The 25,997-nt window shown below is 32.6% G+C and overlaps 2 protein-coding genes across 3 annotated transcripts in view; one reads left to right on the top strand and one right to left on the bottom strand.

Moving 5' to 3' along the window:
* Nucleotides 1–25,997, top strand: part of LOC130894424 (probable G-protein coupled receptor Mth-like 1) — a 147,137-nt gene that overhangs the window by 116,975 nt on the left and 4,165 nt on the right. Inside the window, exons 5-6 of the mRNA XM_057801264.1 lie at nucleotides 18,042–18,180; nucleotides 24,432–24,603. Coding sequence (XP_057657247.1) covers nucleotides 18,042–18,180; nucleotides 24,432–24,603 — 311 coding nt within the window. The remainder of the gene's footprint in view (nucleotides 1–18,041; nucleotides 18,181–24,431; nucleotides 24,604–25,997) is intronic.
* Nucleotides 1,846–12,035, bottom strand: LOC130894425 (homeotic protein spalt-major). 2 transcript variants are annotated; one of them, XM_057801265.1, is made up of 7 exons: nucleotides 11,701–12,035; nucleotides 8,457–8,650; nucleotides 7,598–7,785; nucleotides 4,747–5,222; nucleotides 4,423–4,682; nucleotides 4,178–4,370; nucleotides 1,846–2,121 (listed from the first exon to the last, which is right to left on the bottom strand). In XM_057801265.1, the coding sequence occupies exons 2-7, from the start codon at nucleotides 8,646–8,648 to the stop codon at nucleotides 1,898–1,900; spliced, it is 1,533 nt and encodes a 510-aa protein (XP_057657248.1). In that variant the 5' UTR covers nucleotides 8,649–8,650; nucleotides 11,701–12,035; the 3' UTR covers nucleotides 1,846–1,897. The 2 variants fall into 2 exon arrangements, with proteins under 2 accessions (XP_057657248.1, XP_057657249.1); XM_057801266.1 differs by having other exon boundaries at nucleotides 1,978–2,116; nucleotides 11,701–11,975.

The following is a 25,997-nucleotide window of genomic DNA, read 5'->3' as shown; positions in this document are numbered from 1 at the left end:
TCAGTCTTTGAAGACGATAACTTGGTTATCGAAACGCGCGTCAGGCAGTGTAATTGTAAGTAAATGTTGGTTTAGTGGTGGTGTAAACAGTGTGAATATCGCCAACGGTTCCAGAAATTCCAACTTAAAAATTCTTTTTGCCTCAAATGTAATTGTTTGTGTTTATTAGTGACTTTGTATGATGCAAAATATAGTTTACAGTGAAGATTACCCAAATTAGTTTTTTCGTTAATTTCAAAATTATTTTGTGAATTAAAAATCACAAAATAGCAGGACTAAGAACGACGTTGTTTCATCCGCAAAGGTCAGTGGTCGAATTAAAGAAATGACTGCTGGGCGCCATACGTTTGGCGGCTTTAATCAAAGGGAGTCTGGGTGGTCGGCGCCTAACACTAGTAGAGCCAGTGGTTGACACAATAAATTGGCATCTTATATTTACACATATATAGTTATAAATGTTTTTTGAGGTATCGTAAAGTAATAGTTTGAATTTCGTTTTTTTAAGAGAAGACGATGATTTGGTTATCGAAACGTTCATATCAGACAGTTTATTTTTGAATGTTGGTGTAGTGGTAGTGGTATTCAGTATGAATATCACGAACATTTCCAGAAATTCCAGCAAAGTTCAATTGTTGAGTTGACTGAAATTTGTAAATTTGTAAACGTAGATCTTTAGTAAGTATACACTTTCTGAAACTTGCAATTCTTGTCTACGACGCCAAATTGAGATTCCTGGATGGTCACCGACACTCTCACGCATTGTTTCGACATTACCATCTGAACGATTTGTTTTTGGACGATGAGTCTGTTGGGCATCTTCAACGGATACTGTCTCCCGGAATTTTTTCATTAATCTCTTCATAATTGACGAAGTTTTCACACTATTTTGTATGAATATAATAGTCGGATGAAACCTATTAGAAAAAAAAAGGGGAATATGATAAACATTAAAGGAAAAATAATTTACGGGCGATCTGAGGTCTGGAAGCGGGTGAGGTTTAAGGGTAAAAACGATTTATCTGGAATTCTGAGAAAAGTAGAAGTTCTATGGAAAAACTTTGAATCGCAAATTCTTCTATCAAAATATTTTTGTTTTTTTTTGACTTTTTGGAGAAAATTTACTATGGTGATGGTAATATTTTTTACACCAACAGAAAGTTGAAATTTCAGGGAACAGAAATGTCACCGATTTTTTAAAAAAATCTGATTTTTTTATGGGTGAGTTTTCGTTTGAAAATTAGGATGCATGTTAAAATAATGTGAAAAAATATATCTTACAAATCAAATAAATTACAGTGTATGTAGGACATAAAAAAGTAACTATTATCAAAATTTCGTGAAAAATAAATGATTTTTGTAAAAAATACGAATAAAAAACCAAAAAAATTGTTTTTTGGAATTTTCTACATAAATTTTGAGGTTATGTAAAAAAAGTGAAACTACAAAAGTTTTATATCTTCTTATTACAACTTTGTTATTAGACTTTTTTCCATAAGACTTGTAGTTATGCTGAAAATCGAGATAAACCGTTTCTTACCCTTAACAACTCATCCTCTTTCCCTTCCCTACCTCAAATCGCCCGTAGATTATTTTTCCTTTCATTTTTATCATATTCTCCTACTTTTCCAATGAATTTCATCCCACTATTATTTTTTTTGGTTTCAAAAATGATCGTCTGTGGTCTAAAACACTAACCCTAAACTGTAAGCTGACGATTTGATTTTATTTTTAGGGTTATCAAGACTTTACTGCATAAATGGCGGCAAATTCAAATTTTGCATTAATTTTTGGATACTCCTATTAATCCTGAATAAACATTGAGACATATTTTGAAACAATACGATCTACAGTAGGATACTGTTTATTTGTACACAATGTCATATAAAATCCTATAAAATTATTCCTTCTTGTCTTCCTTGTTATCAAGTTCGGTAGTGTTGATAATTTTGTTGTGGATGGTTCTCAAATGTCTTAAAAGATTACTCTTCACATTAAACGTCTTGTAGCACAATTCGCAAGTAAATGGTTTCTCTCCAGTATGACTCCTTCTGTGTATCAACATCGATGCGTTTGAAGGGAATGTTTTGTTACAAAGCTTGCAGTAATTAACTCCAACCTTTTCTAAATCAAAAAACGTAAATGATAAAATCGTATGATAAATAAAACAATTTTCAAAGGCCTCTTGACATGATGCGAGACAACGTGCAAGAAATTGCATGCAGTAAAAGTAAACAATTTCCTAACCTCAAACTTTATTCAATATTTTGTGGACATTTCGCAAATAAAAATAACTAAACTAAGTACAGTAAACAAGAAAAAAATGGTAACAATTATATCTACCTCTCCCTTGACAGTTTAGTTAGAGAATTGGACGAGAAAACGCAAAAAAATTAATTAAGAATGGAAGAAAAAACATTTGAAAACCGCCTATAGAAAATAAAACGTAAAATCAACAGTTAAGAAAATTGCAGGTGCGAGATTTTGCATGAAACTATTGAAAAATTGCGTCTTGCATTGCATTGCACGTTGTTTTGCATCTTGCATCATGTCAAGAGGCCTTAAGGCTAATTGTTTTCCGCATAAAAAGCTATATTTGAAATAAAGTAGTGATCAAATAGTAATGCTTTTTGTATAAAAATACTAGTGCAGGAAATGGAGGTTTTTCTTCTTCCAGAAATCAATTAAAATCGAAATTTCGAATCATTTACAAAAAATGAATACTTTCTGAGAATAAACATTTTTTATTTATATAAAAAAATCTTAGCAGATTTAGGTTTTTTGCAAAGAAATTATAAAAAAGTGAATATCGAAATAGAAAATCATAAAAAATAGAGAAAATTGACTTTTAATTTATTAAATTGATATTTGATAATATTTGCACAATTTACTCGAAAATTTCCGGTGTTTAAAAAAAATATATTCAACTAACAAAATCGATCTAAAGTATTAACATATTATTTATTTATTAACTTTTTTTTGAAAAAATATCAAAGTAACGAACGAAATTTTGAAATTAGAATTAGAGTAATAATTATTCATGAAAATAGTCAGTTTTCATTTTAAAAAGTAGTTTCAAACGAGCGACACTCCTGGAGTCGCAAGTCACTGGCAAAAAAATGAAGACGAAATTCTATTTTTTTAATAAAATCTTAAATCCAATAATATTAGCTTCAAAATGATACAATATTGAATTGTTTCTTCTTCTTACAGCCCAAGAATATATTTTGATCTTTTAATGCTTGTTTTAATAATGCTATTTGGGGGTAACATGAAAAATTAACTAACTAACTCAGATCTCCGTTAATAACATACAAGTATTATACCTGAAAATGGACACAAGTGAAATCTACTCAAGCTGCAAGACCAGAGTTAGCTGGACGTGTCCAGTCTGCTGTTTCCAGAGTTTACCGTCATCAACAAGAGACTGGTAACTATCATCGAGGTTCTATAAGAATAAAGGTGCGAGAGAGATAACCGATTCATTGTCAACTCATTGCTGAGAAATCAGGTCCTCAACAAAAGCTCAGAGAAACGTGTGGAGGGGCTTGGACGGTCAGAAGAAGAATTAAGGAAGCTACTGGCCCCAAATTAACCGTAACCAATCGAGTCTACAGTCATATCAAACAAAAATGTGTTTGTATTGAAGTGAGGAAGAGTCTACAGAAGATCTGGAGAGAGATAATTGACTATATTTGTACTTGATATACCACTATAATTTGAACCATTCTTTAATTTTGTAACTAATGAAGATTCCAAAAAATGTTTTATCAAAAAGTTAAGTAAAATCGACACATTTTTCTCAAAATATGGTATACGGTATATGTCAGGTTAACTGACATATACCGTGAAGCTGGTCCTGCTCTATTATGTTAATAAATCTGACGGAAGCTTTGGATGCAATTCCCGGAAGGCCAATTACATCATATTTTTTTCATATATACGGTGATAATTTCTTTATATCGCTTTTACCACATTCTGGATACGATAAAATTGTATATAAACTAGTCTCTAATAACCATAGTAGTCAGTAAGTAATCTGAGGTCAATATTCAAGTAAACGATGTGTTTAAATAAATTAATCTGTTAGGAATTAGATAAGTGTTTAGTAAAAAGTCTTAGTGCATATAAATTTACTCCAATATAAATAAATACAAAGAAAATATGGTCAACTCTTTACCTTTTTCATTTTCTTTTTTCGATTCTCGAGGCGATTCTTTTGTGTAATTTTTGGCCTTTTGTCTATTAGAAACATGTAATTCGAATTCGGTGTGAGCGCTCTGTATATGTTTTACCCATTCAGCCGGGGTTGTAAAGGGCTTTTGGCAAAGGTCACATGTCAATTCTGGAAAAGTTTCATCCCCGTAGGAATCCTGAAAAACATCGATATTATTGACATAAAAAGATTAATAATAAAAGACGTACGCTTCCTCCTGTACTGTCTCGTCTTCTTCTTTTCGCGGGTAACATATCCGTGTGGGTCTGTACGTGTCTTACCCATTCTCTGGGTATTGAAAAAGTTTCAGTACATAATTCGCAAGTGAGTGGAGAAAACAGTTTATCTTCGTTTGGGGGACATTCCGGGCTGTTGCTGTCTTCTCGTTCTGATTTTACTTGAATTTCTTCATACACTTCTTGACATTCGATAACTTTCATATCAACATCGCTCCAATCGACGGGCTCGTCTGTTTATAGATACAAAATTCGTTTATACAACACGGAAAATGAATAGTACGACGAATTTCCTACCTTTTATCATTAAATATTGTAAATTATTACTGGCTTCCGTTTTAATAACCGTTTTTGGATCACCTCCTGCGGTACTTTCATCGGATGTTTTTGACTTCAACGTATCGGCTTCTTTTCCTGACGATGGCAACAATGTAAAATTGAAAACTGTCGGACCCGATGATGAAGCGTTTCCGAACGCTTGAACCTCTGATGGTTTTTGCAATAAAACAAATGTTGGAGTAATCGGAGCTTTCGTAGTACTAGTAGTTACAGCCGATACAGTACTATTCGTACTTTTCGTTATTTTAATAGGCATTTTTGGCGTGGAAGTTGTCACAGCTGGCTGTGGTGCTGTACAAGATATCAAAGGAGGAGGAGACGGTACAACTGGTATGGGAGTTGTTGACGGTGTAGTCGTTGGGGTATGGTTGATTGGAGACGGACTTTGGATAGATTGTTGGGATTGTTTTTCTGCCTTATCGTCTTCTTTTTCTCTGTAACAATATTAATTGATACAATAGAAATAATAGAGGGATAGATTGCCAAAGAGAAAGTGTTGGCGTGTCAGTAGACAAAGTGATGATGTAGTGCGCGTGTTGCATTTTCCACGGTGTGAAAAAATTTTATCGATCCCATTACGGGGAATATGTGTTTTCAAAATTTACTGAATTGAACTGGCTATTAACGTATGTAACAAAAATTCGTGCCCTTCAATGTCTGGTTCTCGTTAATTCTTTTTCTATTTCCCACAATTACTTCTCCTTTTCTAATTAATTTTTCCTGAGTAAACGATTTCTTCCTAAATCTAGTTACAAATGAGGAAAAAGTAAAAATACAAGAAAATATGGAACTTGACACTTAGAGGCAATCTGAAGGCTGAGTCCATATTTGTTGTTGTAGGTTTTTCGTACTATGTGTCGAATCCTACTGTGACTGCGCCAATTCTGAATAACATAGAATTTAGTTGACAAAGAAAACACAGTTTTTATAATGTTTCAATGTTCATATGTCAAATTTTAACTTAGTTATGGCAAGTTAGATATCCGGAAATGTATATACAGTTTAGTTAGTTATCAAAAACTAAATTATGAATATATTTAGATAACAAAATATTGAACTTTCGATGGTTTATAAAATGAATGTGAATAAGGAATACCAAGTTTGAACTTTTCAAAAAGTTGGCGGTCTAACGTTTTGATTATATATGGTTGCCTCGTCGATTTCGATCAATTGAGAACTAAAGAGAAAGGGTATTAAACATCGGAAAAGGAATAAATGTCCAAAATATACTGAAGATCAGTTGCGCCGAATTCCGGTATGCTGCCGTGCAGTAAGAAGACGTCACTTGACAGAGAATTGTGATCATGGATGACGAAAAATGTTTCTTTTTATCACATTCAGACATTAAAGGCAATGATGGATTTTAATCGACTGACATAGAAATTTATCTCAATGACGTGAAATATGGATCCCAAAAAGAAATTTAAAGATAAAATAGGCATTTCACGTCCCTATGTCGTGCATGTTAGGGGTGAGGATGGATGCACATACCATTTGTAAGGAAAGAAGATAATCTCCCAAATGTTTCCCAGAGAAGACGAAAATGAGCAACAGCTGCGACGTAAAATATTTCAAAAGGGGAAATTGACACATTGTCAAGCATTTCATGTAACGCGTTAAACAAAAATTACGCACAATTTAACAAAATGGCCCCTTAACTATAATTTATACATGGATTGTTATTATTTCATTGTTTCAAAATTGCACTACAAATTCTGAAAACTTTCTACATGACAATCTGGGAAGATCCCCCACGTTTTTTCGAGGAAAATGGCCATAGTTTTCCTCTAAATAAATGTTGAATTACTGTCAGCTCATGAAAATATGAAGTGTGTTACAGATGCCAAACGAGTTCATAACCAAAATCTGTGCAAACACGTGGTACGTGGTCACAAGATGATTTGAAATAGTCAATCAAATATGATCTGATGGAAATTGTTCTGTTCATCGAGCTTCTATTGAATTCACTCTTAGAACACAGAAATAAAACCGGAAATTCTCAAAAGACAAGCATGCGTTATAGCAGCGAAGAAATAATGAAGATCGACTATCACGACAAATTTTATTTATGAAGAACAGCTAAGAATTAAACACAAGTTTAAAAATGAAATTGGGAAAGCTGGTTACAACTGGTTCACTTTGTTTTCTAGCCGTCATCCAAAAATTAGTATTCGTGAATCAGAAACTGTCTTCATATCTAGAGCAACGGCTATGAACCGAAAGAAAGCGGGAGATTTACTTAAAACAATTATGGCATAGAATTCTTCATTTGATAAACGTGCAAACGTATTCAATATCGATGGAATGGATCTCCAAATGCTTGCCAGAAAGGTGTCCAAAGCTGTGTCGACTTTTTACCTCCTGCGGTTATAATGAACGCAAAAAATAAAACTAGAGTTGGAGGATGATTTTCCACCAAAATCTATATTGTTTAAGACACGAAAATCTGCCTACATCAACGCCACTATTTTTCTTAAGTGGGTGCGTGAATATTTTGTACCTAGAATATCTTAAGAAAAAGAGAAAACGAGATAAACTATTTTAACTTCTCCTGAACATCTGAAAAATCGCAAAGAAGAAAAAACTGAAGATAAAAAAACTACAGAGAAAGATTAAAAGACAATAAACATAAAAAAAGGATGATACATGTAGTGAAGATGAAATAATTTTAGAAAGTGACGAAAGTGGTTAAAATTTGTGCGTTGGATGTGTGTAAACCTATACACATATAAAAAGGAATGTTAATTGGATTTAATATAATGTAACATTTGGTTATACGAAGACTGCACGTCTTACGGGACTTACTTACCTATATAATCCTTTTATTTGCAATATATCTCCACCTCTCAACACTTGTTTCAAAATTTCCTTGGGAACCTTCGCTTCTCCGCTGTACATGTATCTGAGTAAAACTTTTAAAGATTTGTAATCGATTTCCGGAGGCATGACTATCATTAAAGGCAAAGTTGTCGTTACTTTCCGTTGATATTTCAAAATCTAACCATAAAAATACGTATGTTAGTAATTGTATATTATTAAAACAGAGACTAAATATACAAGACCCACGAACAAATTTGTAAGAGAATAAAATCCAGCCACATCTAACCGAATAAAATCCAGCCTCATCTAACCGAATAAAATCCAACCACATCTAACCGAATAAAATCCAATGACATCTAACCGAAAAGCTGATTTCAAATATACTGTTCAAATGGGCCAAAAATTTTTCACCGTAGAAACATTCCTAATTTTTTAGAAATTTACTCATAATCCAGACGTGAACTGAGCCCTTTTTGTACTCCATTCGTCTATTAGAACTTCTGTAGTCATTTATCTGACGCAAATAATCTTGTCGCCATCAAACTATCCTTGACGATTAAATTGAATAAACTAACCAAGTCTAGTAGAAATATTTCGAACAAATTGTGTACCGACAGTTTCGGCCAATAGAAATGCATTTATGTTTACGATTCGATGTTTTCATTGGTAAACAGTGGAGATGATGAGTCCACGTGGACTGACGGTTTGTTAGATGTTAATTTGATATGAGTGCTGTGCGTATTTATGAAATATTGTTTTTTCCTCGCATAACTGTCTTTTGCAATTGATATTGGTGGACAACTTTTTTTTGGGTACGATGAACATTTGCAAATAATTTCATTTATTACCTGAGCTAGATAACGACTGCTATAAGACAATACGTAACGGTGAGCCATAACCTGATGACCATCCATTGTAACTAAAGCGACATCAGCGTAAGACTCGTTATAAAGTGAAGTAGCGATGCATGAATGCATGTAAGAACTGTAATAATTCCATTTTAGTTGATATGTCTCGCAAAGTTCTGCGTGTTGTTCCATAACTGTTAAAAGAAATTGATATCAATTGAAAATGAACAAACATTTTAAAAAATCAAATCTCAAATATTTACTTAACCGCGCCGAAATCAAATCTTTGTTTTTACCACTAAATCAAAAAACGCAATTAAATATATAGTGTTCCATTTAAAATTCGAATGTCGATACTTTAGAATTGGAACACCCTGTATAATCTGAAAGTCAATAATCTAAAAATTCCTTCAAATACAGAGAACTTTTGTACTTAAAGTATTTTGATAACTCTTACAGATTTTGAGAAAAGCATATGTGACGAAATTGTTAACGAAATCCAAAGAGTGAATGATCAAAACATAATTAAAAAATGAAATTCAAATTCGAAATAATTTTGGTAAAGATTCAAATTGGCTGTGAAGAAAAGAAATACTATTTAGATTTACTTGGCGTCGGTGAGCTGACCCGTTTGACACTGATTTTGACTTACAGCGCCACTTTTTTGACTCAATTGATTCGGGTGATCCGCAGCGAGCTTTTTTTTGCTAGGCATCATCGGACAACATATTCTTTGCGAGTCGATTTCATTTCCAAAATCCTAGTTGATATTTATTGGCCACAATTATTTAAGGATTTCCTTTTTTCTTCTAATTGGACACCGAAATATTGCATTGCATATAAATTCTCCATAGCGAAAGATTTAAACTCGTTTAGAATTGCCCCACATTACAATAAAATTGCCCCACGTTGGGACACGAGTCTTGTAATTTAACAATTAAAAAGTATTTTATTGAATTTTTACACAATTTTCATATTATTCTAATATTATATTAAAAAGAATAGATAGCTGAAGCAAAATGGGCAGTTTTAGGAATAGTTCAGTTTTTTTAGAAAGAATTTTCTGTTGTTTAGTACCATTCATGAAATAAGCAAAATATTTAGCAATAATTTGAAGATTTCATTGACAATTAAACGTAGAAATTTACTTTTTCAAGCAGTACACTTCCGAATGCTTTCAAAAACTGATAAAACTATTTATCTTTGGTATTTTTCTAATTAAAAAGCCAGGTGATACTCTTTTTTATAAGTACGTAAATATTTTCTTTGAAAAATGTTCCGGCAACATTAATTCTAATTCGAATGATAAAACTAACTGCAATTGCATAGTAATTTCAAACAACCAATTCTAAACTCAACCTGTAGCTTTTGGGAGACTGGAATGTCAATTGGACCGTTCAGAGGCGAACTCTAGTTGGAGTTAGCTTAGGTTATGTGGAAGCTTCTCACAAAAAAAATAAGTTATGAAATAATTCTAAGTCGAAGTTTATTCTTATTGTCTAGACAGTTGTGGCTGTAAAAAATTAACGATATTCATTCCAGCAAAAAGGGTACCTCTCGGCTGGTCACATCCTCACCTTTATAATCAGGATAGATTGTGGATATCTGGAGGGATCACGTAGAAAGATTGCTAGAAGACAGATGGGCAAAATGGGCTAAAATTCAGAGACCGAAAACACGCAGACCTGTAGGCAGACCACCAAAGAGGTGGTACGAGAGCTGGAGTTCAGCTTCTCAGGAAGATCCAGGAAGAGGGCCAAACGTACAGGATTGAACAGGACCTCGTCCTATTGAAAGAGGAAGGAGAAGAAGAAGATTACACTGCTCTCAAAGAACATGTAATTTGTATTAGTATAGGTTTATTCTTCTTGTCTAGACAACTGTGGCTGTAAAAAATTAACGATTTTTGAACTTTTTACACTCGAAGTGCATCACGAGAAGGTATTGTCTAATAGCAATTCCTTCCAACAAGAAGGGACCTCTCGGATCGTCACATCCTCACCTCTATAATCAGGATAGATTGAGTCTTCTTCAATAGCTTTTCCTACACCATCATATTATTTTTTTTTCTTTTGAGACAATGTAAATGAAGGAGAATCAATTTACAAAACTTCTTTCCACTACTCCGGGATATACTAGTTTTATATCAAGAAGAAATTGCATGGTTTGAGAACCTACGTCATCCTTGTACTTATCCATACTTACTTTTCTATATAGAGAGCCATATATCGATGAAGTAGCCTCGGATCTCTGCGACATTTTATTGACTTTCTAAAATCGCAAATAAACAATACTAGAAACAAAAATTTGATCAATACTTCGTACTGCTTTGCCCTATATACGCGAGATTTTTTCAAATATTTTTTCTTCTTGCTTTTGGAATTTATTTCAAAAAACAAATCAATTTTATCTTCCTTGCTGTATAAACCAAGGACGGCTGTAATCATCTTCTCGGCAATTCGGCCCCACATTTATTACTCTAGTTGCCAGCACATCCCGAAATTCAATACCGCACAATATTTCATTCGAAAAATGTAGCTGAAGCCGAAAATCAATTGTCTTTCGAAACGTACTGTTATGTTTTTTTTTATCCTTACCCATTTGAGCTTTTTGTCTCCAAAATTCTCAACGTGCATTGGAAGATTAAAAAAAAACGCGAAAGAATCAATCCAACTTCTTCGATAAATAGGATTGCGTCTTGTTCATTTTTAACAATTTACCAAATGGAACATCGAAAAATTACCTAATTAACTAAAGTAAAAAGTCGTAGTTCTATTTGTTAAAATAATCATATAAAATAAAAAAGCACATTTTATATGGAATAATAAATTGATGATTTGTTACTTGATTTACACAATATTTGTAAAAAATTTCGACTATGAATATCTCGAAAATGAAGCAAGATCGAAAATTTTCGATTTTCAGATATATGATCAAATGATTTAACGAGACAAAAACAAATTATTTTACTTCAAGTACTATAAAATACCAAACAAACACCTAGTAGATTGCTTTTAATTGAAATATATTTTAAAACATTCTGTAATAATATTTATTGACCGCCCCTCGTATTGGTAAATCAATAAATTGACGCACGTGATATTCCATGTCCATACCAAAGTCAATTTCTCGTTGAAAATCCTTAATATCATCACGTGGAATAACGATTTTTTAAACGAAACACCTTTCGTACATCAAATTATTCAAAATAAAGATAAAAGTCTAAATTCTAAATATTACTCACTTGTATAACTGTTTTTATTTTTTTAAATATACTTTTGAACAACAACTATCAATTTTATTTCTTCTATACAGTTGAAACTGTCACAAAAATCGATTTCGGATTAATATTATTGTTTTTAATCGCGCACTAAACTTAGATTTTATTTAGACTCACTAAAACTTTCAATATATATCAATGGCTTTCAAAAACTCTGTCTTCGATATCGCATATGCGGAATTGCAGTCTGCAGGGCCCTAAAGATAATCGATATTATCGGTGGCCTTAACCGCCATTGATTTCCAACAGCCAATCCTGGAGCTGCGTTTATACTATCGATCTGTCATTGTACCAACTGCGCATAACTCGATTCTTTGGACTATTAACAGGTATAATCGTAGAATATCGTTCACAGTGATGCCAGATTTACGGTTTTCAATGTTATTTTGAAATCAATTACATTTTTAATGCTTAGAAATAACACGAATTGTAATTAATTTCGTTGCTTTCAGTCTAAAGTTTTTCACTTTGTATAGGATGTAATAAAAATTAAAAAATGCAATGATCCCTAAAAGAAAATTAAATTTTATAGGAAAAAACAAAAACCACGATAAAATAATATATTATTTTAAAATATTAATTACAACTTGCACACCACTAACTATAAACATCTATAAAAAATATTTTTTCGCCTTCCTCTATCACAATGTACTTTCCTCTTTAGGGAATGGCTCTATTTATATTAACATTTATTGAAAATATATTTAGCTACACCCTAAAACAGATTAGACACGTTTATTTTTCTGCTATAGAGCAAGAAAGTGGTTGAAAAAAATACTCTCGCTAAAAATCCCAAAACAGAAACAAAAAAGATGCATGGGAATTTACCGAACTTCCTTCGGGACAAAAAATAATAAAATGGGTCTATCGGGTGTAGCTTAACCCCGACGGTAGAATTAATAAGTATCGTGCAAGACTGGTTATAAAAGATGGTACACAAGGACCTGGCGTTGACTATGCAGACATCTTCAGTCTAATTACTCGGCTGGAAGTGATTCCATCATTGTTGTCTATAGAGCTGTTGAGAGAATGGTTCTGCGACAGTTTGATGTCTCGACTGTATTCTTATATGTTGTTGTCGAAGATGAAATCTTCATGAAACATTCTGAGGGGTATGCGGATGGCACAGAACGTGTTTGTCGTCTATTTCTTTCTTAAGCTTGAAATAACTCAAAGTGATGGTAATATCATGGTCAAACAATCGACTGTTATCAAGATAATCCTCGTCCGATTCAATATGGATGGATGCAAACCAGTATTGGAGAAACTCACTACTCATGCACCAAGGAAAGCTTCTGATTTCGATCTGCTGTTTTGGCTCTACACTACGTGGCTAGTGGTACTCGTTTTGATATTGCCCACAGTGAAAATATTCTGTACAGCTTCAATAAATGGAGTAATCCTAAAACTGCAGGTACAGTTGTCAAGAATTGGTTGCTGATTCTACATGTGAAGCAGAAATTTTCTCAAAAAATTTTGATTTAAAAGAAACAGACAGTCGCAGACATTCTTACAAAGCCCGTATCTCATACACGACCTCACGTTCTACGAGATAGTTTTGAGTCTACTTTGAGACAGCTTCGGCTATATAAAAAAGTGTTGAAGAATCGTGTCGGCTTGAGTTTCTTTAAATTAGAACCTGAAAATCACATCAGAAAATTGTCAACCATTTTATTTATAACCTATTGAATGGAAGGTGCAATAAGTAATCTTTGACGATGCAATGAAACTAATTGAAAACACTGAAAATTCCAAATTAAATAAACTCTTTGTGTTAAAAAGTGATGTATCGACGTGCCAAAATCAGAAATTGAACATCTTATATCTGAAACGAAGTTTTTGCCCACTTCATAATCCATTCAATAAATTTCAAAATGATATTGAAATTGAGAGAAGGGTGGCAGTGAAAAAACCTCTTCTAAGACGCAAAAAAAAATTAAGAGGTTGCAGAAACGCATAAATAGGGGGAGAGTCAAAGTTTGAGGTTATGGATCTAAGAGAAGATTGTTTGTGCGTAGATCAAAGAAAGAAAGGATGTTAGATCCATAATCCCGACTGTGGAACACGACGGAGGCTCGGTGATGGTTTGGGAATGTTTTGATTAAGAGACTTGGTAAAAATTTAAATGATTCTGAGGAAAGAAAAAATATTATAGGAAAATATAGTACGTTCTGGCCAGTAGAAAATTTATTTTCTAGCATGATAACGAAGCTGTGCAAAGAGTATTTGAAGTAATTGGAAAAGAAGAATGTCCTGAAAGTAATTGAACAGGGAACATTCTGAAAAATGAATGGAACCAAATAGACGACGATTATTTGTCAGATTTGTTTCAGAGAATGCGGCGAGAATGGCAATAATTTGAATATTTAACAATTTCAGCCTGTAATTGTTTTATCACTATTCTTATTTATATATGTTATTATCCTCAAAATATAAAAAATTATCGTAAAAAGTTAAATTTATCATATGTGATGGATTCTAATTTTCTTCGCATAGTACCACACAATCAGTGGAGGTATACATTGAAAGAGAGTCATACATTTTGGAGTTCAACTGAAACCCACACTTTATTTAATCGATTATTCAATCCCACATCTTTAGACAAACTATGAAAAGGTCTTGTTAATCTTCTCAAGTAATGAAAGAAGGGAACTTCCTTATTAATATCCTCCAAATTGAATTAGCGAGTTATTTAGTTGCAAGATGATTGGATAGAATGTATAATAATAAAAGTATAATGTAAAAAATACAGTTTAATAACTGCTTGAAATAAGGTGAAGTTTTCTTCTGTATATTGAAATTTTACTTCATTTGTATCTTGATTTAGTTATTGTTATGTTTGTTTTTTAGTTTTTACAAGCTTTCGTCCGCAAATTTCTCTCTATCTCTCTCTATACAAATTTCCATAATCTTAAACTAAATAAACATTAAAACGACCGCACCTCCGATCGCACAGTTTGATGGACAGTAATGCAGCAGATGATCGGTGTGCCTAGTAGGCAACTCCGCATCTTCTCCGCTCAAACTCTCTGTCACATTCCAACAGGTTGTTTCCCGTCATGTTGTAGTCACTGCTGTCGCTATTAAATTATGTCGCAAAGTCTGAATTGCGAACTGTTATTCATTTTAGAAGACACCTTCATGATTGATGGAGTCGAAAATTTAAAGAGCGCCGAATTGATGTTCATGATGAAGGAGGTTAAGACGCAAGTCTGTGGCTACAGACGACATTGTTCAGCGAATAGACCAAGCGGTTAGGTTAACTAGAAGGTTTACCGTAAGTGAAATATCGATGTAATTTCCGGAAGTTTCAAGATCTGCCCGTTTCTCTATAGTTACGGAAAATTTGCGCTCGCCGGACTCCAACGATATTGACTGACAATCACAAAACTCGCCGAAGAGTGTAGCTTTGGAGTCTCTTGACAGTTACAATACTGATGGAGAAGATTTTTTGACAGGTGATGAGACGTAGATAGGCCCGAAACAAACCGAAAATCACATCAATAGATGCACGTAAATTCTCCAACTAAATTTAAATGAACCTTCAACAACCGTATGATTATGGCAACTTTTTTGAGACCAAAAACGTGTTTATGCAGCCTGGAACCATAATTAATGCAGATTCATATTGTAAAACTTTGTGGCGTTTACTGAGAGCTATTCAAATCAAAGAGGTATGTCGACTTTTGGAATTGAAGCAGTGGCTTGGAAGACGGCGCTTCTAAACTGACGTGGAGCTCAAAGAAACCGTCACAACCTGCTTCCAACCATTGCAGGCTACATTTATGTTCTCAGATTTGACGCGTTTTCTTCGCAGCCCATCGGATGTTTAAAAAAAAAACAACACTTGTATAATATATATCATTTAAATCACTTTTTCAAGATTTGTTAAACACTCAATTGAAATTGTTTCCGGAATTACAGCTAACAAAAAAACATTAAAGTGTATCAAACGTCCTAGCCCTTGCTGAAAAAGAGAGGTCAATGAACTCTTGTACTTTTAAGGTTCGGTCTCATTTTTCTTTCGAATTCATCTGTGAAGCAATTGGTTACCAGGCAATATAAGAAAAAGCTATTTGAATTGGACTAGAATAGAATTTGAAAGCGCTAAAATTAAAAGGAAAGATTTTTTTAATAGTCATTTGATTGAGTGATGCAATTCTTCGTTTCCTACAAAACAAATCACCGTTCTGACATACGGAAATAAATATTCATGAATGTATAATTTCAACTATTAATTTTGACGCTTGATTGTTGTTATTACAAATCGATGTTTAGTAGATTTAAAATTAGGTTACTAAAATTTATTTTTTCTACTCCTCTAATTTAATTAATATGAAGGTCGGTTTTCTTGAAATTTGGTATGGAGGTAGTATTTATAACTTTCTTTAAAATCTACCCTGTGGGTGAAAGACACCCCTTTTAGTAGATGAACATTTATTCATCAAAATAATCTCGTAGATCGATGGACTGATTAATTCTAAGCAACTTTTATTCTACAAAGTTTTTTCTAAAACTGGTATTTTTAGAGTGATTAATGATTGAAACTACTCATTTTTTATTCAAAAAACTGTTTTATATGAATAACTTAAATAGTTTTCATTTTATGAGCAAAATCATTTAAAACGAAGATGTAGCTAATAAAAAAATAGATTCATTTTTTAAGGACCTCTGTAAATTCAATAATAACAGAGTTATTGCTCGTTGAAGGATGGTTATTTTTGAGGAACCCCGAAATTGACAACTATTAACCTCAAATAACAAGGAATTGATGACATTTTTGGAAAAAACTCAAAAAAACTTTTTCAAAGCACATAGAAAAACCTTTAAAATGAGCACTATCAAAAGTCTTTTGCATAAGTGTTGACTGATTTATAAAAAAAATTAGGTTTCTTCTTTTTTCTTCTTAGAAAAAATGTAATAATTATACCTTCGTCATTATTTATATGATTTGACCAGTTTTGAATGCTTATTTTAGAAAAAAAAATTCAATTGAACACTGCATTTTGTAATCTTGAAAAAAAAATAAACCAAAAATTATTCATATTATGAGAAAATGTTCCAAATATAAATTATAGTTTTTCTTGCCAAAAATTTTGAGTTTTCTTAAATCTATGTACCAAAAAAATTGAAGGAAATACATTAGTTTGCATTCGCGTACCAAATATCGCTTATTTAACCCCTTTGAGGTGCCCCCTTTGCAAAACCGGGGGCTGAAGAAAGTTTAACTTAATATGACGTTGAAGTACTTGAAATTCCCCTACAAAAAACTTTTCAAAAAAAGTTTCTAGCTTGAAAATTAAGCGAGTTATTGTTGAAAAACCAACTGCAATCAACCAATTCTTAATTCAGTATAAATATACTTTTGAATAATTTTTAATTATAAAAGAATCTTTGAGATTATTTCATATGATTAGGGAATGATTTGGAAGGGTTGAATGAACCTGATTTATTTATATATACAATTTATTCATCATGATAAACTGTATAGAAAATTTATCGAAATTCAATTTGTGCTTTTTTTGAAATATCTGTGATAAAGTCCGAAAGTGTAAATGATTTGCTGAAAATCGAGAAAAACTCATTTTTTTACCTATGACCTTAAATAAAATTTTTTCCATACACGGAAATGATGGGGAACATTCAAATTTTATTTTCAATTGTATTTAAAACAATTTTATTGATTGTCAGGAATTTATGTAGCTTCACTCTTATTTTTTGATCTAATTTGACCAGACGATTATACAACTTATAGACGATGTTATTTAAATTCGTTAAATGTTGCCAATTCAAGTAGAAATATCAATGTAATTTCTTCTTCATTCCAAATTAATAATTCGCACAGTTGTACTTTTAATATTACTATTACAAAATAAAAATTTTTGTCGAATTTTTTTAAGTCTACGTACGAAGACAAAATTTTTGTATGAAACTCGTGGGTAAAGTAACACGTGAAAAAAAATATTACTTTACTCACTTGTTGCAGACATAACTATTATTCACAATAGCAAAACAATTTTATAAATTTTTGAATGAATTACATTAATTTTAACGAGTTGAATTAACATAAAATCATTGGATGAATGTATTAAAAAAAACAATTGCTATTTTATATTGAAATAAATGCTGAAAAATGTTCTTTTGCATTTTAATGTTCAAAATAATCTGGATTTTTTTATATGCAACTTACGAATTGTTTTATTTTTATTTTTTCGGAAGTTTTGAGTGACAAACTTCTTTTAATATTTACTTTAATCTAAAAATTATCATTGTCTTATAAAAATGATTGAGTTTTATTGTTACAGGTGATGTAGAGAAATTGACATACTTTTTCGGGCCAGTCGGAACCTTATTGTTCATCAATTTGCTGCTGTTCGGTCTCACGGCCAGAGAACTTACCTGCGGTTTATGGAAGAGAGAACTCGTCAAATCAACGACAGAGAGGTATGTACTTGTGTAATTTTTTTCATGAACAACGACCGAATTTTCTAATTACAATGTACAGTTACCATTTCGTAAGTCGTCTTAGAAGACAATTTATGTGTGGGAACATCATTATCGATACAAAGTAGGTTTTTGGGTGATCATCATTAATATATAGTTTAGACGAATATAAAAAAGCTTGAAATATATTCTTTCATAATTAGTGTAATTAAAATGTTTGAAAACTTCAACATAAATTTTATTGTAGTCTTATTTTTCCACAAAAATTTCACATATTAATAAGTCCATTAGAAATTACTTTTTTTTATCAAATGACGCAATTTATTTGTTAAATATCGAGAGGGGAAGCTTAGTGTGATATTGAATTCAAATTTGTAGGATTACAACCCTTGTCGCATAGTCGTAATTTTTGAAAAACTTGTATGAGAAAATATATTTTTATAAGATTAAAATTTTATTAGATAACTCAATATGAATAGTCCCCAATAGGATAATCACTAGAAATAGTTGAACGGAGCCAAATCAGGGCTAAATGGTGGATGTTCAATGTCTGTGAAGCCACAAACGTGCATAGTAGCATTGTCATGAAGCAACCGCAGATCCCCTAAGCAAAACAACGAGCGATAGTGCGACATGGTCGCACAACGAGGAAGAGGCCTGGAGAAAGATTGGCCCTATGTGAAATTAGGTTGCAGCTCGCAAAAACTAAATTTCGCGTGTTACTAAGAAAACAACCACAATATAAACTTACTCGCAGAATATTTTTAATATAATGCAGAAAATCAAATAATAAAAACAAAGTGAGGGAGAAGGGCAATGCTACAAGAGCAAGCAGTGTGAGCTGAGGCACCACTGACAAATTAGCTGGCTATAAAGGTAACAAAATATTATTAAAGTTGGCTTTATGCAGCAAATATGGTACTAGTTTTTATAAAAACTTCAAACCAGCATCTAAACATACGCAAATGTTAGACATGTTTACCTTCAAAGTGTTTAACACTATTAACTACGAGATAACTCGTAGATTGCTTTCTTTTCTAGGACACCAGCTACGAGTTATTTCATCCGGTGTTTACTTGCCATTTTTGTGCAGCTACGATTAGAAAGATTAGAAGAAAAAAAAAAGAAAAAAAAATCAATGCTGGCTTGCATGAATTTTCGGTGGGTGGTAGATTCTCTAAATGATGAAGCTCTTGCAATTTCATTTTTCTCGAAACTGGTTGAATCTCTTCTCCAATCAACGCGACGACGAATTCTTCTCTGAACTTGAGCAGTTTTATTTTAGAAGAAGTTACTTTTTGATAACTTTGATAACCTATTAGATCTTTTATTTCAATTTCTTGCGCAACATATAAATTAGTTTGTTCCACCAGCGTTTGTACTGAAAAATTTGTCGTATCCAATTTCACAACAACATTTTCTTGGAAAATAAATAATTCAGGATTTTGTTGCATTTCTGTCCACAAATTATCATTCGCATTTGATGTTGTTGCTTGGGAATCATCGACATTATCTTCAGATTTGGAATCTGATTTGTTCGAAGACAACATCACATCTTCACTATCACTTGAATTCTCAGAAGGTTCAAAATCGCTACTGTCGTTACCATCCTCGCTAAAAATACCGTCTAATTCGGAATCACTCAAATTTGCGTAGTACTCTACTTCATTTTGAGTCAGTGGTCTTTTCTTATCCATTTTGAATTCTTTGAATTCAATTATAACAATAATTATAAAACAAAACACTCCAGAAAGACATAAATGTAATGCACTCGACAATTTCTGAGATACTACTGACGAATAGGGACGCGTATATATGATTTAGCTTTAGAAAAGCAACAGGTCGAATCGTGTCTGCGTAGTTGGCTTCCGCGAAGAGATTTATGTTACAGAAGCCGACTACGAGATAATTCGTAACACCTTTTTATGATAACTATGCACTAGAGTTTGAGTTTTTAATTATATAATGTAAACAAATCAAATTATCATTTTAAACGGAATTCTGAACCTTGTCGTGGCAGTCAACGTGTTAAAAGAATTCAGAATGAGTTGAGTGACACAACCTTGCCATGTTTTTCAAAGGTTATTCATCATAATTCAACTAAATCTATTTAAAATATTTTGTTACATTCCAACTCCTATGAAGGCTAAGACCATACATTAAGTATTTGTTTTTTTATCATTAAATATTACTTATTTAATTTTATATCTGTATTTTTTTTATATATGTCTTTTGAATACCTCTAAACTTCGAGGAAACGCCATAATCCATAAATGATGCACTAAAAATAATGTAATTCCTGCAGAAAGTTTTTAAGATATTTTGTCGCAGAAATTTCATATAATTCTGCTTTGGGGCCGCACACCTGGGTAACTTAAATTCAATCAAAAGGTGTCTCTTAGTCCCAAAATATTGTAGCCATTAATTTTTTAGTACTTTTAGTGACCTTCGCTGTTTGTGGCACGAATTCTCCTTTCCGATACCACTCCTTGTAATATCTTTTGGATGCTGGCTCATCAAATTCAACAAATTAGTTGTAAATAACAAAATTTATGGAGCCGACGCATATATGGAAAAAAAGTCGAGAAAGCATGACGACAAGAAACTTGCAGAAAGCGATCTTTTTCACAGAAAATCACCACAACGTGATGATTTCAAATATCTTGGCATGCACCTGGACAAGCTATTAACCTGGAGGAAACACATATTCACCAAATGCAAACAATTGGGTTTGAAACTAAGGAGTTTACACTTGGTAGGAAATCCCAATTATCTTTAAAAAGCAATGTACTGATCTACAAAGCGATCCTCAAGCCCATATGGACCTACGGAGTCCCATTGTGGGGATCAGCAGCCAAATCCAATATTGAAATTTTGGAGCGTTTCCAATCGAAGCTTCTACGAATTATCGCAAATACTCAATGATTTGTGCAAAACTTTGTCGTAAAAAACTTATCCATAAAAATAGGTCAAGGTATTGAATTGTCACATAATTTGCTTATGATGATAATTGTTATAAATTGCAAATAAAGCGGACAGTTGAAAAAAGGTACAGTTATAAATAGTATTATAAGTGGTCATCAGCTTATGAAAGTTCAACAAGAATTGATTTTTTCATAGTTTCACTCTGTATGTTAGAAGCTCCTCTTGATAGTATAATTTTTGATAAATTAAAACGTTAATAATTGATAATTATTAGTATCAAGAAATTAAATAACCGCCCATCTTTAATTGGATATCACTTGGAAGTTTAATATTTTTTGTTAATCCAAAGAGACCTTGTAAAGTTGCAAAAAAAAGAAAAATAGTGCTGGAATGCCGTGTCATTAAACTTTGGTGTACCTGATAGTAAACAAATTTCCAATAAATATAAACGCGGATTTCTTAGGAGACAACAACCAGTATTTGAATAGGAAGGAACTTGTATAACTTGTTGGAAGTCGGAATCAAATGTTTTAACAGATAGAAAATCGTATCATTTTTCAATATATTGATTTGAAAATCTGTTCGTTCATTTAAGTGAAATTATTAAATGTAATTTTATTCACAGGGCTACCCTGTACTACGGGATGTTTCTGAATTCATGCGAAAAAATTCAGGAGGTGATTGCTCTTATGAAATTAAGATGAGTCTTTCCTATAATAAAATTTCCTCAGACCACCCCTTTCCCAAATATAACCCTTAAAGTATGGTGACTAAAATTTCTATTTTTTTTTCTAAAATTTTAGTGATGCTAGAAACCAGAAATTCTGTAATTTTAGTGCACTCGCAAAGGACTAACCACGGGTGTTTTTACAATATTTCTGTTACATTATACGGGGGTAAAATTAACAACTTTATTCCACAACTTTTTATTAAGATGAAGTTTTATGAAATAAAATTATAACTGTAAATCTTTGCTTCATTAAAAATATATTTCTTATTCTCAAAATTTTTCCCAATACTAATAGCAGCAGTGAAAATAAAATAAACACCATAATTTATACTTTTTTTAAATAAAATTTGAATTTGAAAACTGATCTTCAAATCGTTGATATCGACTATGGGTGTCGTGTATACTAATGATTTTAGGTAACCCCATAAACAGAAATCACAAGGATTTATCTCTTGAGATCGAGAAAACCAATGTTGGGGCACACCTCGACCAATCCAACGAATGGGATGTTGTATCTTAGTAGTTTAGGAAAATAATTTTCGGGAAAACTAGTGTAAGAAATTGCATTTAAATGCTGAGGCAGAATATTGAGTACAATACTGTAATGTATTTCATATTTATTTTATTTACCACTCTTTCTATTCGTGTGGTGAATTAATAAATGCTGTCTCTTTAAGTTTTTAATTTATTTACACACTATACATTACACTAACTTACAATAATTTACTTATCACTATCACTTAAATAATTTCTGCGATTACTTTTACTAATTTAATCTTTTCACTATGACTATTTATTTAAAACTAAACTAACTGCGTTTATAGTTCTTCCAATATCATTTATATACCTAAATAAAATTCTTCAAAGTTCTAGAACAAAAAATAAATAAATAAATAAACGCTATAATAAGAAGTTCTAAAAGGACACTTCAAAGGTGTTTTCGCTCTCTATAAAAAATGTTGAAGACGCCGAGCGAATTCGCCAAATTTTAAAATTCAATTTCATCTAGACAGGGCCGGCCTAAGGACCCATTTCGCGAGCTTGTTCGTAACAGTACCAATCCATACGTTAACTGAATAAATATTTTGAAAATGGTGCTCTATAATTTTATCTGACTATTATGAAAACTTATGAGATACTCTTGAAAAATTGAGGATTCTGTCACATATTTTCTGTTAACTGCTGCTCTTATAAAACTCGCCATACAGATGAATGGCTGGTATTTGGAGTGTTGGTAATTTTTCTAGTGTTTGTTTTCGAGTTTACATCAGTTTCATTTGAAATTGCTTGTTTTACCATTACATTTTTAACTATCCGGAAACGACGAGTGTTTGTTAAATTTCTTTTTCACATTCCGGTTGCAACCTAAACTTGGTGACTCTCAACAACAGTGTTTGACATCGGCCTACTGCGATTTGAATAAACATTAATAAACACGAAAAATTTGAAAATTTCTCAACGTCTCGGTTTCCATTTTGAATCCGTTATCTAGAGATAAGGGGATTAGGGTAGTTGATTAATTAGAAGTGATCCGATTCTGTGGTCTGGATCTGGTTAGTTCACGTAATGAATCACACCTCAATCTGCCTACTACTTGGAATTGTGCATACCATCGAGAACACCGTGAACAATAACACTGTTGACTTTGAACCTGGTGAGCCGTAAAATCTTGTAAATATAGGGGATCTATTGGCGGGTTTTGTCTTTTCGTGTTCTCGAGAGGTTTTAACTGTAATGGTATGATTATGTTCAGTTGAACAGGGCGAGATGCTATCGCGAAGGGGCATATGAAAAGAATATTCGTATCGTAATCTCTAGCTATATTTTTCAGACGTTTTTTTCTAAAACTACTCAACACAAGTGGGGCGATGATTTATTCTTTTGAAGTCGATTGTGTGTCCGGTATGTTGGACTAGAGTAGAGGATTTACAATAATTTGTAACAGACTACAAGTGTACTTTTACTCTAATGGAAACGCATCTATTTGTTTGGCTTATATAGGAATGAAGGTAATCTTAGCAAGGGATTTCATTGCTTTGTTTTATCTTTGACAGATCTGATTAGATGGGAGATTTTCTGTTGGGATTTGACGATTGTGCGAATTCCTTGGGGAATTCTGTCTGTGATACCCTAAATATGAGGAAGGGATATTTTCAATTGATTTTCCAAATTGTTGTAACCAATCAATCATTGTTGCAAAAAATTTCCCAGGCAGCGACACGTATCGTCATACGAATATCTGAATGACAGAATTAAGTTGGGCAGGATATTGATTTATTTTTTGTTTCAAACATAGACTGAGGATTCAGAGTTTGATTGGTTAATTACCTTCAGATAATGTAGGTGTCTAGGTTTTGCGTCTTCGTGCATGAAAAACATTTTATTGATAAAGAATTCGAACTGGTTCACAAGTCATTATAATAAGTGAAAAAGAAAATTTATTTTATTCCCCTGAAGCTGTAATGTTCTTAGTTGAACACATGGTATTTTGAAAAAGCAAAAAGCATTTTGTGTACACCGCAGAAGTAACTTTGAACCTCCATTGCAAATAGGTAAAAATAATTATTTTTTTATGTTAAACCATCACTTGTTACAGAGCTGCGCTTGGAAGAGTATGTCTGAAGCTGGTAGTTGTTATGGGTGTAACCTGGATAGCCGATTTAATTTCGTTTGCTGCAGGGGGTCCCCAAGAAATTTGGTATGTCACTGACATAGTTAACAGCATTCATGGTGTTTTTATCTTCATCGTTGTTGGATGTCAACCGCAGGTAAATAATTTTGTTTTTATACAGTGACTACCATATTAAGACCACCCAATAAGTCGTGTGACTGACCCATAGATGACTCTGCCATTGTCAAATCAAACATTCAAGAAGTACCAATTTTCAAAAGACATTGAAATTGAAATTGCGTAAGATACCAAAAGGCGATGTGTTTACATTTATGCAAGAACATTTGATTGTACAAAAGCTTTTTTCAAAGTGAGTGTCGCGTTTACTCACAGTCGATCAAAAACAACAACGTGTTGATGATTCAGAGCAGTGTTTGGCCAAGTTTTCACGTAATAAAGCAGATTTTTTGCGTCGATATGTGACAATGGATGAAACATGGATCCAGTCGGTGTACCACGTCCGGAGCGTCCAAAAGGCACAACAGTGAGCTAGAAAGGTTATGGCTTCAGTAATTTGGAATATCGTTCATCGATTATATCCAAAAGGAAGAGACAATCAATAGCGAATACTACATAGAGTTGTTATATCGTTTCAATGCAAAAATAGAGGAAAAACGACCTTATATATCGAAGAAAAAATCAATGCACCTAGATAATGCACCGATTCACAAGTCGATGGCAACGATGGTTAAATTGAACGAATTACACTTCGAAATGCTTCCTCATCCACCGTATATTTCATATTTGGCTCTCAGTTACTATTGAGAGTAAGAAGTTCAGTTCAAATGAAAAAGTAATTGCTGAAGCTGAGGGAAAAGACAAATCTTTCTACGAGCAAGGCATTGAGAAGTTGGAGAAGCGTATTGGAGATTAATTAATGAATAAAATCGATTTTTGGCAAAAAAATATGTGTTTTTCTTAGTGAGTCACACGACTTATGTGAGATATATGTTAATTCAAAATTTTCCGTTTCCATTTTAATTATAGTAATGTTTAAATCTAAAAATGCTCCATTTTCTGTTAATTCTGTTATAAACGAGTGAAACTCAGTATTAGGTATTCAAGAAGAGTATCCAAAACTACTAGGTGAGGCTAGTTTTTTGATCTGCCGTAAAAATAGAACAACAGATTGCTTCGAAATTTCACATGAAACGCGGAAAAACTTACGATTAATTGAAACTTTCGGGTAGCCCTTCCACATCAAAAACAAATGAAAATATCGAAAAAATCTGTAATATTCTATAGAGTTCGTCCGATTGCTGAATCTATAGGAATTGACGAAGAATGTGCGTGGAAAATTTTACATGAAAATTTTAACATGCGAAAATTGTGTGCTAAACTAGTGCCTCATTCCTCATTTTCCGTCAAGAGGTTTCTAGCAACGTACAACATCCTAGTGCTATACCACTTTATTCGTTGGTTCTTGCACCATGTGACTTCTACATTTTTCCTAAAATCAAAATTTCATGAAAAGTAACAAGATTCAAATCT

Source organism: Diorhabda carinulata, chromosome 5 (genome assembly GCF_026250575.1).
Source record: "Diorhabda carinulata isolate Delta chromosome 5, icDioCari1.1, whole genome shotgun sequence".
Taxonomy (NCBI): domain Eukaryota; kingdom Metazoa; phylum Arthropoda; class Insecta; order Coleoptera; family Chrysomelidae; genus Diorhabda; species Diorhabda carinulata.
This window is presented reverse-complemented; position numbering and strand designations above follow the sequence as displayed.